This window comes from Cetorhinus maximus, chromosome 16 (assembly GCF_964194155.1).
Source record: "Cetorhinus maximus chromosome 16, sCetMax3.hap1.1, whole genome shotgun sequence".
NCBI lineage: Eukaryota > Metazoa > Chordata > Chondrichthyes > Lamniformes > Cetorhinidae > Cetorhinus > Cetorhinus maximus.
Window position 1 is genome coordinate 58,783,246 of NC_135894.1, and position 18,516 is coordinate 58,801,761.

Below are 18,516 nucleotides of genomic sequence, written 5' to 3' on the forward strand. Positions count from 1 at the left end.
AATGGCCGCTATAGTGCTATTAGAGATCTCATTTATCCACATGCCAAGTTTGTATGACTCAAGATGAAGCAACATCCATTTATAATTTATCAAACAAAGCTTTATACTTGCTGCTGATTTTGAATAATGTAAATTCCCTACGTACTAGATCGTGGCCAATAAAACCCTCCAGAAGTTCCAGAAGCCTTCTTCCATCGCGTAGGTCAGTGAATAGATCTTCAATCAAAGGTTTCCCAGCCTAGGTGAAAAAAGAAAAATGTATTTATAGGGAGTAATATTGCCCACCATAGACATCTAACCACCCAGATGAAATGAAATGAAAAAAATGAAAAAATATTCAGAATTTCATTTTGGTTGTGTAACATTGTTTTAAGTTTGAAATATTCACTTGCTCGTGAGCATTTGCTGCGTTTTTCCAATATTCACTGGAGGCTTTCAACTCAGACTGCAAGAAAGCGGCATTGAACAGTATGCCAAATTTCACTGAAGGATCCGAACCAAATTGTTACATCCAGAAAAAGTTCAAAAAACTAAAAAAGTTCAAATCCCCGAATATACAACACAAAAAATGTGCAATAATAATGAATAACTGTGTCCAAGAATCATTTGTGACATTTTGCACTGTGATACAAAAACAAGCAGAGTTTACAGGAACTCGTCTCTGCTGTGTAGATTCAACTTATTTATACATCTGACATTTCTTTAAAAGACAGTAATTTTATATATATCATATGTTTTATATGAAAATGAAATTGTTGTAAGACACAATCAGCCCAAAGCAACTCAGCACCAAAGTGATTTCCTGTAGAACACTGATCGCTGTTTAGAGAGGAAATCTTCATTTAATTATTCCAGGCTAGCTTCAAACCCCATGAATAAAATGACGGCATTCTAACCCAGCTAGGTTATAGCCTAGCTTTTTCAGATCTTTCCAATCAAATGATTCTTCAGGATGATAACACCTAAACATCATTTACAATGCATTAGGGAAACCAGGATATTAGCATTCATCAAGCTTCAATGCCATTATCATGAGTGTGATGTAAAAAAGTTACCTTGTTTGGGGCTTTCGTATTGATATTTCCCAGACTTTTAACTTACAACAGTTTTCACCATTTCAAGCCTATAGCAATTCAGAATAAGCCCTTTTTATGCCAGGTAAAATTAATTCCTTTACTGAATAAAAATTAAAAGTTGGAGGTTTGAGCGACTTATAAGACTACTTATTCCTCCCTGGAATGTCTGTTAGTGAATGCAAGTCAAGGTGTGTAAACTCTTGGCTTCTATTTAGTAGGGCTCACATCAGCGAACAAAACACAGAAAGGGAGGAAGGGACACAGGCTACAGATTAGCCATCCTCGAGTCCTTGATGCCAGGTTAAGGAGAAATGGGGTGGGTGAAGAAGCTTTCAAAAAGTGGGGTGGGGGAAGAGATCAACCACAAGTTGTGATTTGTGTAAAATTAATGATGTAGGGAAGGACAGGATTCATGTTCCACAAAAGAAAAAGTGTAAAGAATCCAATCTTCATCATATTATCGGATTAGAAAGACTCAAGGGGGTGGATGTTGTGGCCAGGGGATGCTTGGATGGGACTTGGGACTTCCTGACCTATTTTCCTGTGTTGATGCAATTCATATATGCAGGTTGAGGCACCAAAAAGAAATCTCAACTGCAAAGTGCAGCTGTCCACCACTGCAGCATCACTAAGAGAGCAGGTGGCATTAAAAGGGACAGAAGCACCAGGTAGACCTAAAATATCATGACATAAAGGCTATTCCTAAAAACAGGCAAGAAAGTTTGCAGGGTTGCTAAACAGGCAAGCCATTTCACATGGGAAATTATTTGGCTAGAAACCGAATCAAGAATGAAACTGCATCATTTCTCTAGGTTACATCAGCTGTAAATCCGGAAATCATAAGTTACACAACTGGTCAAGGCTTAGTCTGCAAACCTGAAGCCTACCCCACTGAAAAGAAAATCACTAAAGTCTTCAACCAGTGTCTTAAGGTCATGATAAAGGAATTTGGGCCAGCTGAAAGTTCAAAAGCAAGTCCCACAATGCTCTGAGATATCTGGGCTCCTTTAGTTCTGGTCTCTTGAGTATCCAGGATTTTAATTGCTCTAGTAATAGTGGTTGTGCTGTTGGCTGTCAAGATCCTAAGCTCTGGAATTCCATCCTTTAACTTCTCCACATCTCGACCTCTCTTTCCTCCATTAAGATGCCCCTTAAAACCTTACTCTTAATAAATTTTTGGTCAATTGCCGGAGTATTTCCTTAGGTGATTTAGTGTCAAATTTTGCTCTGTAACATTCCTTGGGATGTTTTATGAAGTTAAAGGAGCTATATACATACAATTAAATGCTGAGACATTAATGTGGAATTTAAATTAGAAATGTCGGCAGTGTTATGATTCCCTTAGAGACTGTTAATGTTTAAAGAGAAATTCAAAATCTCTATTATTTACTAAAAGAGTGAAGACACAAGTTTCCATGGTTTAACAAATGATTTTATTATACAAAGCAAAAACTTCTAACTAAACAATCAGTTATGCTTTATTATCAACAAATAAACATGGTCACTTATACTTTAAAACTGAAATCCTCAACTGAACCTTTCCTTTTTTACTTTGACTTCCCCTCAGAAAGTCTTTGGCTACTTATCAGGTTCTTGAAGATTCCTCCACTTCCTGTGGCCAAGCCAGTGCCACATTTTTCAGAAATTCACTTTGACCCTCCTCAGTTCCTGCTAACCTCTGAAGTATGAGCTTTCTTGGGGCCCTTCCACTAGACTCCAGCTAAACGACCTTCCAACGTTGTTTAAGCACCTCACAATTGTCGACACTCCAGCGCAAGCATGGGCTTCACTGCACATTTGCTCAGTGCCTCCACCTTAAAAATACCCTCGATTTCTGACAGCCCTTTGTTTCTGGTCTACAGCTGCTTCACAGCTCTTAGTAGACTCTTTCTTTCTCTGCCTGACGAACTCAGGGCTTGCACCCATCAACTTGGCTGCTTTTAGCTCCGACCCCAAGGACAAAGAACAAAGAACAGAGTACAAAGAACAAAGAAAAGTACAGCACAGGAACAGGCCCTTCGGCCCTCCAAGCCTGCGCCGATCATACTGCCCATCAACTAAAACATTTTGCACTTCCGGGGTCCGTATCCCTCTATTCCCATCCTATTCATGTATTTGTCAAGCTGCCTCTTAAACACCACTATCGTACCTGCTCCCACCACCTCCTCTGGCAGCGAATTCCAGACACTTACTACCCTCTGCGTAAAAAACTTGCCCCGCACATCACCTTTATAGTTTTCTCCTCTCACCTTAAATCTATGTCCCTTAGTAATTGACTCTTCCACCCTGGGAAAAAGCTTCTGACTATCTACTCTGTCCATGAAACTCGTAATTTTGTAAACTTCCATCAAGTTGCGCCTCAATCTCCGTCGCTCTAGTGAGAACAATCCGAGTTTCTCCAACCTCTCCTCATAGAGAAACTCGGATTGACCTGCTGGAAAAATCCCACAGGCAACTTTCCAGAATTCCAACCAGGGCTCCACCCTGAATTATTCATCTCTATGGAGACAGAGGTTAGCTGAGATGTCCAATAGATCTCTAGATTAATTAGCTTTTAGCTTCAAACCCAAACCTTTTGATTCTGGGACCTACCTGAATAATTTAAATTACTAATGAAGTCAAGGCGATTCTCTTCAGACTTATTGGCTGCAGTTCCCCCACTAAATGAAGACCACCTGCCATTTTTATGGCTTCCGTCCTCCTCTGGCCTCATAGAATAAACACTCTGAACTGTATTAACCCAGATCTGTTTATCAGTTCCTCAACCAAGTGTTTCCATTCATCTTACATTTAACGTTTTTATCTCTAACCTACAAGTTATATTCCTACATAAATAAAAGTCATACCGCTAAAACACATGAACTAGGTGACTATAACAATGGCATTTTACCATGTAAAACTGTCTCATTAGGAAGTCCACACCATGTAGTTGAATTTTAGTTTATTGATGGTCCAGGTGATTTTTCCAAAAATATGTTGTCTCATCTATTTATCTTTTCAGTTGACAGTCTCTCCGCACATTCCAGTAGATATTAAGTGTTTAGAAACATCAACTATAATGAAATAAAATGCCAACATGTGTCCGAACTCAGGGAGGACTCAATGACACTTATTTATAGTCCTGGGGCTCTACATTAATATGACCATTTCCCATTTCATCATGGTTTGGAACTCCCAAAATGCCAGTGCCATGCAATCTTCTAAATATTTATAACCACATGCAGCAGCAAAGCTTGCTGTGCTACTGTTTAAATTAGTTTCAAATATTACATCAAGCCCCTACCTCTGCCATTCATGCGCCAATTATTTTGGGTCAATCAATGTCTCATTAAGGATCAAGGATGCGCGAGACCATAATTGAAGAGTGCAGAGAACTCACAGGGCTGTAAGGTAGAGGAGATGACAGCAAAAGAGAAGAGCCAAGCCATGGAGGAATTTGTTAACAAGGATGAGAATTTTAAAAGTGAGCTTTTGCGGCTTCCAGAGGCAATGTAGGTCAGTGAGCACGGGAGTGATGGGTGAACGGGACTTGGTACAACACCAAACATATGCTGTGTCCACATGCAATCAGTTAAAGCTTGGTTGACCATCTGAGACACAATCAATGGTTGCAAAGCAGGTGGGTTCCACAATAAGCGGGCGATCTGATCAGCCAAATTAATGCCACTGCAGTGAAAAGGAAAACTGTATTTTGTCTGAATTAAATGGAGTTCATAGAGGAAGCACTTGAAGTAACAAAAGTTAATCAGTTTTAGTCAGTATGGATTTCCAAATGGTAGGTCATGCTTGAACAACTTTAGAAAATTTTTACAAGCAAAGCAAAGGATAAATAAAGGAAATGCAATGGCTTTATTTCTTTTTTATGGATACTTAGAAGAATTTGATGAGGCGCCCATAACAAATTGAAGCTAAAAATTATAATTTCATTTCAGATTCAGTGGTGTCAGTCATTCTTTTAAGTGATCTGAACACCTGGCGTTTATGGGAGTTGATGCACACTGTCTACGTCTAATTCAATAATAGTATAACTCACCCTCTAAAAGAAAACCAAGCAAACACTTGGTGAGATGAGGCTTAATGTGAAACAAATGGCTGTTTTATTTTGCAGGAAGGTAAGTGCACAGCAGCCATTATGAACAAATTCACTGAATTCAAACAATACAGCTTACCTTTGCTTAATTATGCAAAATAAAGAACACACCACAATAGCCCATAATCAATGGAATGCCTTGGTGTACTTAAACAATGCTGATTCTAAATTTCCTCCAGCATCTCTGATCTCTTTGTCCCGGCAAAGGCCTTCACCACTTTTCCTTCAAATTGACTGCCCTTGCAGCCTCCCTGTTTCAAAAAGCCTCTCTGTTTCTATCGCAATATCTCCAATCTGTTCACATACAGACAGGGGTTATGGGATTTTCCAATATTATAGATTATAGGTTTCTTTTGCGTTTCTAAACAAGCTAACAATTGCTTACTGTTTAGTTTGAGGAAAACTGTTATTTACCGTAATTTACATTTCACCTAGGTGCCGTGTTAAGTATACACGAATATAATTTGCTTTAAAAAATATATTAAGTGTAGCCCTTATTTACAAATCTTACCTGGGCCAAAAATGCTTTAAAAAAAAACAAATCTTGAAACTGTTAAAATTGGATCTGGCTCAGGAGGATTGGAATCAAAAATTGGTAAGCAAAACAGTAATTGAGCCACAGGGCGTCTTCAAAGGGATGACAGTTCAGGTACAGAGTAGACACATTCCCATGAAGGGGAAAGGAGGTGCATCCAAAGCCAGAGCTTCTTGGATGACTACAGACATAAACTTATAAAGGATACAAAAAATGGATGTATTTTGATGAATGTAACATTCACAATATGGTATGGAACCTGGCTGAATTTAAAAAGTACGGAGGAGAACAAAATAAAGTAACAAGGGGAAATGAGAAAGTATGAGAATAAATTACTGGCTAACATAAAAGGTAACCTAATTCTCTTTTATAAACATATAAGTAGTTAAGGAATAGTCCAAGAAAGGGTGGGCCCCTATAGGGACCAAAAAGATCATCTTGTGGATGCACAGGGCATAACTGCGGTACTAAATGAATATTTTGAATGTGTCTTCAAAGAAGAAAGGATTCTATCAATGTCACAGTCAAGGATGAGATAGTAGAAAAAATGGATAGGACAGAAATTCCTAAGGAGGAGATACTTAAAAGGCTGGTCGTGCACAAAGTAGAAAAGTCACCTGGTGCAGTTGGGATGCATGCTAGGTTGTTGAGGCAAATAAGAGTGAAAATTGTAAAGGCTCTGCCTGCAATCTTCCAATCCCCCTTAAATATGGCAGCACACATAGACAAAACAATTAAAATAGCAAGGAGAATCCAAAGAGGCAAAGAGTACAAAAGGAAAGAATTAGGGTGAAAAACAAAGCCTTAATCTGTCTATAACTGAAGTACTGTATACAACTTTGAACACCCTATTGAATGCAAAGGAGAAAGTGTTGATTAGATTCAGTATGTTATTACTACGAATTAAAGGGATACTATTATATAGATAGACCTGAGATTCCAAGTCTTTCATTTAAACCGGAGCCAAAGCAGTTCGAGGAGTTTCTTGGTAAAAGACTTCAAGGTTATGAAGGTTAACATAAGATCATTTGTGATAGACTGTTTTCTTTGATTGGCATGGTGGTATCAAGAGGGTACATAAATAAGATGATCAAATTATTTCAAAGGAGGTTGGAATATGGAACCTATCACCACAAACCATTGTTGAAACAGAGTTCACAAGTACTTTCCAACGGGAACTACATTGAAAATGGGAATTTGGGAGTTATATGGAGTGAGCGAGAGATTGAGATTAGATCCGCCCAGGTAAACACCAGACATGATGGGCCAAATAGACTTTTGCTGTGCCACAACACTCAATGGCAAAGTTAAATAGCAGTTCTCATCTGCAAACCCTCCACCACAACATCTCTCCCCATCCTTCTCAACTTCTTTCCACCCTTTGTTGTACATGCCTTATCATTTAGATGCAACATTTGGAGCATTGCTTCTTTTTCCTCCAGTTTGGCTGCTGATCCTTCAGCTAGTTCCATCCCAACTGCTTCCTAAAACGCTCTACCTAGCTACCTTTGTCCACTCATCCAAATACTTTCTCAAAACCTGTGCTTTTTCATCTTCTCAATCTCCAGTTATTTGTCACCATTAGGTGCTATGGGTTTTGTTGTTATTGTCACCACAATCATTCAGAACAGTTCTACTAATTCATTTGTTTCTCAGGACACAAATAGGTTAGAAGTGCACTGTTGGAAGTTAATGGATGCTAATGAAACCTGTCAGGAAAAGTAAGAGTTGTGTGGTTGGGAGCAGAGAAATAGGACTTGATCTTAACTCCATTCACTTTGCAGAAACTAGGTATGATGCAGGTAAAATGGAACGGGGACATACCCACTCCTTTCCTAGCCATTTCTGGCTCACTGTAATATCGAAAGATCAATTGATTATTTTAACCTAAGGTTCAAGCAGGAAGCCATAATAGTTGGCCCACCAGGCCAAACCTACTGGAAATAGGAGCCAAGATAGATGAGACCAAACACATTGAGTTATAATTTTTTGTAAAAGTTTTCTAGTGCATTAGGAGTTCTTCCAAACCGACATCAAAATTTAGGGCCCCCAGTGCCCCAGGCTTTCCAACACATTATAATCAAAATTTCCATCCTGGACCACTTATCCTGTACCAGGGACCATTCTGCAAATTCCCCCAAAGGCCTCGTCTTGCCTGATTTTAACAATGGGCAGCTGCTTCCTGACAGCTTCCCAGCCCTTTTGATCAGGAAGTTGGGAAGCAGCATGTTAATGAAGCCAAGATGTTAAATTCAGCTGAGTCTGTCTGAGACCCCTTGCTCACTTTGCTGCGCTCCTACCCGGGAGTTAAGGTCAAGCCCACTTATTGATCTGTTCTGTTGGCGCTACCCATGATGTGTACAGCTTGGACACCCTGAAGCAGCCTTGTTGAAGTTACAAAGAAGCCTTTATTGACATTACTGAACTATGAACATATCTACAGTAGAAGATAAAGCTGTGGAGAGGACCCCATACTAGGTACTTACATGTTGCTACCTAAGTCTAGACTGCCCCTTAGCTCTAGGTCATGTGCCTTCTTACATCACCCTGTGGGCAGTATTGTACTCAGCCCCATGTTACTTCAGAACCAGATCCTTCTAAACACTTACAAGAAGTAAAGTACCAGCTTGAGAGCAAAGGAATGAAAAAAGATTCACTCCCTCTAATGTACTAGAAAGAGTAGGGATGTAGCCAGTGGTTTGCCTGTTGAGGATAAGGACTGAAATTTTTAGCTTTGGAGGCCCTCACAACGAGATGTGGAGGAGTTGGAGCCAAATATCATTAAACACCAGCAGTAGTGGAGCTTCTAAAGCGGATGCTCTCCGTCACCAGATTTAAAGCTCTATCCCTATTAAAAACAGGGACCAAATAGATACTGAGCTTACATCCTACCCATCTTCTGCACTCTCTTGTCCCCATGGATGCACTCGGCAAATAAAAAATGTGAAAAGTGAGAGGACTGGTGTGAAATTAGGAACAGAAAGGTGACTCAAATTTTTAAGTGATCCAAGCTTGACTAATTCTCTCCATTTTCAGAATAAGCCACAATAGGGATTAATTCAGGTCATCGTGCATGATGGAGGCAAGCCAGGAATTCACTTTAAAAACCCTGATACAGTACTAAAAATTCTCAAAGCTCATAATTCTTTTAGGATTAGGCTAAAAATAGAGACTGTGCATTGTCCAGAGGGAAAACTAATTAAACTAAAGCAAAGGAAGAGTCTCCATAGCCATTCTCAAATATCTTCTGATGTCTAGTGCACTAATGCAGCCTTGGCAAAGACTTCAGAATTCTGTCTGTCCTCTCAGCACATAGAATGGGAAGGCTTAAAAACAAGCATTGGCAGGGTGGGAGCATTTATTTTTGGTATGGCCACAAAAACAGGAGGAAAATAAGGTATCATAACTTTTAAATGGTCATTGTATTGGAGGATTAGAAAACAGCATGCATCTGTTGTTTGAAATCATTGAACATTATGAACTATGCACACCGAAGCCTTTATGATGCACAGGTACACATTAATGATTTATTTGCACTTTCTTTCCATCCATGTGGCTAAACTAATGACTGATTGAAACAACGTAAACAACTGCTGACAATACAATTGAACAGAGAATAATGTTCACTGACTTCAATTGAGTAGCCTACCATTTATTGATAAAAAATACCAGGTTAGAAACCTCTATGCTTACAGTGATTAATGAGGGCATGTTTAAAAGCTGCCATTTTCCTTTGTACCAAAATTGACATTTTTTTCTTCATTTACATTTTCTGCACTTTTGCATTAATTATTTGGTTCATTTCACAAGCTAGTATTTCATGCCAGATTTTATTTGTATTTTTATGGAAGGGTTGTAGTATCAGAAAAATGGGTAAATATTGCAAAAATCACCATTTTTTTCCCTAATTCAAAATCTTCTACTGGAGTTAATGGATAACGAAATGTATTACAAACTGAAGTCCGTGAGACTGATAAAATATGAATGGCTTCAGCTTACTAGGTCGTGCAAGCCCTTTGCTGCATTGTTAAACAAACTCAATCTTGTCACACATCGGAACACTAGCTTTCCAAATGAATTTTTCTACTGGGACCAAACTAGGTTTGAGGTACACAAGAAAACTAACCATCACATATACAAATGTAGGATGGCAAAGATCATCTGTACAGATCACCAATATTACTCAATCTTTCCAGGAAGACAAACAAGCCATTGCAGTTGATGTTTTAACTAATTTTACTGTTATGGATATCTTTTGGAATTAAAAATGAAACCACAATGCCCTTCTCCTCCTTAGTCAGTCCCCCAGGATCCAGGGTGATTTGCTTCTACTCCATTTCAATGAGTTCTGAGATGGCTGATAAGTCCAATGCATGATCTGCAGACTCTGTCACATGCAGGGCAGGTGGTATTTGAAGGGCTGGGGTAGGCGAGTTGTTTGGAGGTTTGTGCACTCTCTCCAATGCCTCTGCATGTTTCTGGGAAAGTCTCTCGATGTGTTTGGTGCCTTCCGGAATGAACCTTCTGGACTATTAGTCAGTCACAGTTTAGAGACTCCCACAAGTCGGTAAGGATGCCTGACCTCTTCAGGGATGTTTTGAGGGCATCCATAAAGCATTCCTGCTGAACTCCTGGGAGTCTCCTTCTGTGACCAAGCTCAGAGAAGAGCAGTTGCTTTAGGAGTCTGGCGCCAGGCATACAAATGACATGTCCTACCTAGTGGAGCTGGTTTTGAGTGATTAGCACCTTGATGCTGGCTGGGCATATTGGTTTGACAGAGGACATTGTTGTTAGACCACCTTTCTTGCAAAGGCACCATTTGTGGTACTTCTCCAGTGCTTTGAACTGCACACAGGATCCCTGAGTATTAACCTTTACATGATGATTTGTTACTGTCCATGATTCCACTTTGCTTATCTAGGTCTTTCTGACAGCTTTAGATGAATGACTCAAATTGAGCAAGACAGTTGAGAAATACTTTCCAACAAAAATGACTAATCCCACTTAAACTGAATAGCTTGATCTCCTTCTTAGATATCTGGCCTGACAAATGTTCTTTGGACTTTTGTATCAAAATAATTTGGTTATTTTTTTGACTCAGCCTGGTTTTTACTCCCATCTGTACTGACCGAAAGAAAATGCCAATACTAAGATATGTCACAGCATACTCATTTCTGGAATAATTTTAGTGTATCTTCACTGCACCCTTTCCATGACACTAGAATCTTTTCTGTCCTCTAGTGCACAACAACAACAGCTTACATTTATATAGAGGGGGAGGGGGGGGAGCCGTGGCAGAGATTTGAAAAAGGATGAGACTTTTAAAATTAAACAGAGAAAGAACTGAAAAGATAGGTGAATTGGAGTGCCTGCATTCAATTCAAACCAGGTACAGAAAGGTAAAATACAAGAGGGGAAAGAAAGATTTGATTAAAGAAGAAAGAGACAAAATGGGAAAAAAGTATGACATTTATAAAATCTCCTAAAACAATCCCAGTCTTACAAAATGAGATTCCACACTTTTAATTGTTTACTTTCTGCACAAAATTGGCAGTCATTGACAATTATCACATTGTTAAGAGTACTTGAACTATTAATTATTGAACTCAACTTTCTGTAGCAAGTTTAATGAACAATTAATGCACTCGTGGAAAATTCATGAAAACACAGGGAGGGTAGCACAAGATGCTGTTTTCAGCCAGCAACTTATGATTCACAGTTGACAGGGTGGGTGGGGTTGAGGGTGGTATCTCTTCCTCGCCACAGGATGCTGGCCAATTTGTACCTTAATAATGGTGCGGATTGTTCACACACCTGCTTTGTTTCCAGCAAATTCTAGACCATTGTTTTTATACTGATGTCAGTTAAGATAAAAGTTCACAATCTGAGATAGGGAAAGAGATAAACACATCTTTTCAGAAAGCTTTTTATGTCAGATATGAAAAAACACCATACCACTTAATTGATTGAGAGTTAGAAGAGAGAGAACAGCATCTGTCTTAGTCTATGTCAGGGGTCTGGAAATTAAGAGACGTAGGTCTGTCTAGACTGAATTCCCTAGAGCAACAATCCTGCCCACTCTGCTCTACCTAAACAAGACTACGTGTACCAGCATCATGCCAACCACTTTCACTTGAGCTGCCTTCGGAAGCTTCTGAAGATCAGATGGAAGGACAAAATACCAGACACTGAGATGCCGACCCGAGCTGGCATGCCAACCACCCGCACCATATTGAGACAGTCAATCCTGAATTGGGCTGGTCATGTAGCCAGAACGCCTGACACTCACTCACTAAAGTGAATCTTCTATGGAAAGCTCAAGTCTGGGAATGCACTCTCATGGCAGTCAAAGGAAGCTCCACACAGACACTCTGGAGGCTTCATTTAGGAGGTTAGATATCAACTCGGAGTCCTGGGAGAAGCTTGCCCAGGATCACTGTACCTGGCCCAATCAAGTAAAAAAATTGTGCGGTTTCTTTCAAAAGCAAGCGCAAATCAGAGGTGGAGGGAAAAGGCAAAGAAAGGAAATCCCGAGCCAACAACTCATCCAAAATTCAACTGTCTGCAGTATCCTGTCCTACTTGCGGCAGGACCTACCGGGCACAGATCGACCTTAGCAGTCACCAGTGTACTTGTCAGAACTCCACCAAACACCCCAGATGACAAACATGGTCATCTTCGCCTCAAAGGACGAACAAGAAGGAGGTGGTCAGGGATCTGCAGCTCCGAAGCTGCATGCGACACATTAAGGGCTCGTGTGGCTCCTGACTTTGATTGATGATAATTAAATGGCTTGTTCTGTTTCTTTAAACTTATATTAACATTTTACTTGTGAGAAAGTATCATTCAATTAACAGCTCTTTCGTAAAAATCTTTAAAATGCTGTTGAAACGTGTCTCTATCCTGTTTTTCATTATTATTAACATCTGAGCAACAGCATCACAGCACCTTGGATTCTGCATTTTTGACTAACTTTTATAAAATGGCTCTTGTTATTAAAGTTGGTTAACACTTGGGTCTGCGTGAACTAATTACGCTGATAAACAAAGAAACATTCAGTTCATAATGCATAATACTGAGCAGTCAATTCTGTAATATAAATTCTTCAGGATTAAGTTAGATAGGACAATTTATAAATACAGGTTAACAAGAAGAAAAAGCTAAGCCAATAATTTAACCAAGAACGTTGGTTGATTTTGTACAATTCAGAAGATACATTACCCAAACCCCATTTAAACTGGTGTGTCAATGACTTCCATTTTATGGAAGTCTTAAGACTTTTTACTGAAATCAAAGATTTAAACAAAAAGCATATAATTCCTAATGTTTGCTCAGAAGTACAACCACAAAAAGTCACAAGTTGTGATGGGTTTTTTTTAATTCATTCACAGAATGTAGGCTTCGCTGGCCAGGCCAGCATTTATTGCCCATCCCTACTGGCCCTTGAGAAGGTGGTGGTGAGCTGCCTTCTTGAACTGCTGCAGTCCATGTGGTGAAGTTACACCCACAGTGCTGTTAGGAAAGGAGTTCCAGGATTTTGACCCAGCGACAGTGAAGGGATGTCAATATATTTCCAAGTCAGGATGGTGAGTGGCTTGGAGGGGAACTTCCAGATGGTGGTGTTCCCATCTATCTGCTGCCCTTGTCCTTTTAAATCATAATGGTCATGGGTTTGGAAGGTGTTTTCGAAGGAGCCTTGGTGAATTCCTGCAGTGCATCTTGTAGATGATACACACTGCTGCTACTGTGCGTCAGTGGTGGAGAGAGTGAATGTTTATGGATGTGGTGCCAAAGTGGGCTGCTTTGTCCTGGACGGTGTCAAGCTTCTTGAGTGTTGTGGGAGCTGCGCTCATCCAGGCAAGTGGAGAGTATTCCATCACACTCCTAACCTATGCCTTGTAGATGGTGGACAGGCTTTGGGGAGTCAGGAGGTGAGTTTCTCATCACACAATTCCTAGCCTCTCACCTGCTCTTGTAGCCACAGTATTTATATGGCTAGTCCAGTTCAGTTTCTGGTCAATTGTAACCCCCAGGATGTTGATAGTGAGGGAGTCAGTGATGGTAATGCCATTGAACATCAAGGGGAAATGGTTGGATTCTCTCTTGCTGGTGATAATCATTGCCTGGCACTTGTGTGGCGCGAATATTACTTGCCACTTGTCAGCCCAAGCTTGGATATATTTGGACATGGACTGCTTCAGTATCTGAGGAGTCGCGAATGGTGTTGAACATTGTGCAAGCATCAGCGAACATCCCCATTTTTGATTTTATGATGGAAGGAAGGTCATTGATGAAGCAGCTGAAAATGGTTGGGCCGAGGACACTACCCTGAGGAACTCCTGCAGTGCTGTCCTGGAGCTGAGACGACTGACCTCCAACAACCACAACCATCTTCCTTTGTGCTGGATATGAGTGTTTTCCCCCTGATTCCTATTGAATTCAGTTTTGCTAGGGGTCCTTGATGCCACACTCGGTCAAATGCTGCCTTGATGTCAAGGGCAGTCACTCTCACCTCACCTCGCGAGCTCAGCTCTTTTGTCCATGTTTGAACCAAGGCTGTAATGAGGTCAGGAGCTGAGCGGCCCTAGCAGAACCCACACTGGGTGTTAGTGAGCAAGGTATTGCTAAGCTAGTGCAGCTTGATAGCACTGTTGATGACCCATTCCATTACTTTATTGATGATAGAGAGTAGGCCGATTAGCCGGGTTGGATTTGTCCTGCTTTTTGTGTACAGGACATATCTGGGCAATTTTCCACATTGGCGGGTAGATGCCAGTCTTGTAGCTGTACTGGAACAGCTTGGCTAGGGGCCCAGCAAGTTCTGGAGCACAAGCCTTCAATTCCATTGCCAGAATGCTGTTAGGGCCCACAGCCTTTGCAGTATCCAGTGCCTTCAGCCGTTTTCTGATATCAAACGGAGTGAATTGAACTGACTGGAGGACTGGCATCTGTGATGCGGGGGACCTCTGGAGGAGGATGAGATGCATCATCCACTCGGCACTTCTGGCTGAAGATTATAGCAAATACTTCAGCCTTATATTTTGCATTGATGTGCTGGGCTCCCAACTATACATAACCATTTTCTCAGAATCTGATGATGTGTGCACCTTAGAGAGTAGCTTAGAGGCAAGATCTGTACATGGTGAGGTCCTGGTTATGAGTTGTCTGCAGCGAAGGCATTGGGAAAGGGTAGTGCACTGTCAGCTTGCTGGAGGGCAAAGTTACATATGGGTTCTGCTGCAGAGGATTCAGATGTGCACTTCAATGAGACCACGTACAGAAAAAGGTCGATGGGTATACATGCAGAACTGCTTTATGAGTTGACTGGCTTGCCAAAAAGCCTGCATTCATTGTCAAGGATCATGACACCAACCTTGCATAGGGCTTCATGCAGAGTGCATCCTTTCCAGGGTTGAAGCGGTGACCAGCTCCATGAGAATACTAGCAGACCTAACCATGATGGCCAATGTCTTAGCTTTCATTCCTATACTGGGAGAAGCCACCAAATGTCTGCGTGCTGCAGTAGAAGCTGAGCTGAAGTAACGCAACACAGCTTGCATGCATGCTCAGATTGTTGCCATCATGGCTACAGATACCTGTGCTCAAAGAATTTTTCTGGGTCTGACAGCAGGCAAGCAATCTGTCCTCCAGCAAATAACTAGAATTGTTGAGGCGTCACCCTGTGAGAGTGGCAGAGGTCCATGGACCATGAACCTGCTGTCCTCTTTCAAGATGGCAGCAATCATCCTGCCACTGCCTATGCTGCTGTCCATTAGTCAACCAATCCAGATTGCTGCCACCCATACCCAGGTGTTGCAGTCCAAAGTCAGCCCCTCTCTGGTCAGAGGCGCACAAGGTTGTCCTGTAAAGCTATCTGCAGTCTGCACCACTGAAAGTCAGCAGCCTTCCATCAGCCATACTGCAGCTCTTGATATAACACTGCAAAGGAGCTTAAGGACAGGCAAAGGCACTCACAAGATGGACACAAAGGGAATGTACAAGAGTGGTTAGTTAACTATAGTATGGAATATTGGATGGTTCGTTGTATAAAGGTAGTTTGGAGTGTTTGTTTTACAGTGGCATTTTTTTAGCATTGTGGTCAAGAGGACTCTGTGATGGTCCGCAACAGAAAGAAAGAAAGACTTGCCTTTATATATAAGGCTTTACATGACCACGAGACTTCCTAAAGCACTTTACAGCTGAAGAAATACTTTTGAAGGATTGTCACTTTTGTATTGCCAGAAACACAGCAATCCATTTCTGCACAGCAATCTTCCACAAACAGCAACATGCTAATGACCAGATAATCTGTTTTTTCCCAAATGCTCCCCTCCTGTTCGAATCACATGTCCAAAATATGTAATCTTCCTTGATATCAAGGATATCAAACAAGTTCAGCTTTCTCAAGCATCCACTCGTTTGTCCACATGGCTGGCCATGACTCACCTAAAATCTGCCTGAGTCCTTTCATTTCAAATGCTCCAGAGCAATAGTGAGTAAAAAGGCTTTACTGCTGGGTTATTTTAAATTGAACTTATCACTCCACGGGAACATAATACACAAACACACGTACAAATACATTGTTCTCAGGCGACTTTGGTGCAATACCTTTCAAGTGTCCTTGACAACAGCAACACGCTGTGGAATGCGGGTAGGAACTTGCAATTGGATTGAAAAAAACAAATTCATGAGAAGTTAAAGTGATGAGGACTTAATCTACTGCTGGTGCGGGGTATGGATTCCTTTCTGCTGCTAAACGCTTTGCTCAGCCATGCAAAGAAGAGATAGTGTTGGTTGGAGTGTTGAGGTTGAAAGTGGCACCACGACAATCAAATCAGCATTACATACTGATAATCTGCATACACACTCTCCCAGTACCTGGGCTAAAGACCTAACCATAATGGAATCCAGCACAGCCCGCAGCAGAAACAGGCAGGCATGGTGCAGAAGCCAGTTTGGACTCAAAACTGCAGCCATAGCACTGAAAATACAGGCACTATGTACCCAAATTTTATGATCAAACTGTTTCCAATTACTGAAATGTCGACAACCAGAGGGCAAAGAGTTGAGGTGATTTGCAAAAGAGGTGAGGCATGAAAAATCTTTTTATTTTAAACGCAAGTGTTCAGGATTTGGAGTGCACTGCCTGATAGGGTAGTGGAAGCAGACTCTATAACAATAGCTTTCAAAAGGGATTGGGTCAATTCTCATGAAGTGGAAAAAATTGCAGGGAAGTGGGAAAAGAGCTGAGGAGTTAAGATAATTTGAAAGGGCTACTATCGGCTTGATAGGCTGGATTTTTCCGCCCCCCCCTACCCCATTACCGGGATCATCCCATCCCGCCGAAAGTCAATGGAATTTTGGCGGGCCACCAAGTCTCCCCCAGCAGGTCCTGCCACGACTGGGCTAGAAAATCCTGGCTGAAGGGCCAAATGGTCTCCTTTTGTGCTGTGCTATTCTATGAAGGATCCTCTGTGCACAGCTTTTCTCAAAGAAAAGGGAATAAATAAACACTCCTTGACTGCTCTTACAATGCATTCTTCTGCAGTTTGGAGGTTTTAATTAGCTCTGCATCATATGAGCAAATATGTCCAACTCTCTCTTTTACTTGTTCATTATTATTTGACAAAGGTGTGGATAGGACAATATGTGTGAGGCACTTATAGTGTTACTGATCTTTATCTGAAGATTTCAGTACATACTGCAATGCTATTCCTTAATGTTATATCTCACTGAGAAGCCAAGGTAAAGGGAGAAGGGATAGCTGAATAGAATAATGAAGTCAGCAAGGTAGGTCAAGAAGTGGTGATTAGATGATAACCAGGCTTCGTTTTTTTTAGAGCCTGAATGTAGTAGGATGAAAGAAAGACTGAGGGAGATAAGCAGTTCCACAGTTTTGAATGGCTTGAAGGGAAAAAAAATGTTATTCTATGGGAGGTAGCGAAACTTGTTTAGTGGAGTTATTGAGTCTGACAATGGAATGCAAATGAATTGACATCCACATGCCCGAAATGACAAGATCGCGAAAGTACAATGTTTGTAACTGTTCTGATATTAATTTAGTTGCTTTGCGTTATTGAGCTCGTTTGTCTCCAGCAGCTTCTTTTTGATGTCATCAGCATTCACTATTTGAATTGATGTGCAGTGTAAGGATACAATCCTAAAGATATCACTCAAAAGGCACAAGCCCTACAAGCCCTAGTAGAGAAAATTCATGAGGAAATCCATCATGTGCTTCAGGAAAAGCAGTGGAACAAATAATCTAACACAGCAACATGAGGTTAAGAGTGCTCCAGGAAGGGAAGGCCAATCGGCTATGGATGAGTCAAACATGAAGATGGGCAATCTCCTTAGGTTTGGGAATGGTCCCATCAGATTGGAAGTTGGCAAATGTTACACCACTTTTCAAGAAAGGAGGGAGAGAGAAAACAATGAACTACATGCTAGTTCGCCTGTTAGGTCAGTTGTTAGGAAAGGAAGTCTTAACAATGCACTTAGAAAAGCATTGTATGATTAGAACAAGTCAACATGATTTTACTAAAGGGAAATCCTGTTTGACAAATTTATTAGAGTTTTTTGAGGATGTAACTAGTAGGGTAGATAAAAGGGAACCAGTAGATGTAGCATACCTGGATTTCCAAAAGACATTCAATAAGGTCCACACAAAAGGTTAATAGGCAATATAAGGGCTCATGGAGTTGGGGTAAGATATTAGTGTGGATAGAGGATTGGTTAACAGTCAGAAATAAACAGGGCATTTTCAAGTTGGCAGGCAGTGAATAGTGGAGTTCCATAAGGATCAGCGCTGGGTCCTG

The 18,516-nt window shown here is 40.9% G+C and overlaps 1 protein-coding gene across 6 annotated transcripts in view; it reads right to left on the minus strand.

Annotated features, from left to right (window-relative positions):
• The window catches only part of dmd (dystrophin), a 1,945,510-nt gene that overhangs the window by 1,447,001 nt on the left and 479,993 nt on the right, over positions 1-18,516 (minus strand). For all 6 annotated transcript variants that reach the window (XM_078559857.1, XM_078559853.1, XM_078559852.1 and 3 more), the window contains exon 3: positions 146-238. In XM_078559857.1, coding sequence (XP_078415983.1) covers positions 146-238 — 93 coding nt within the window. The remainder of the gene's footprint in view (positions 1-145; positions 239-18,516) is intronic.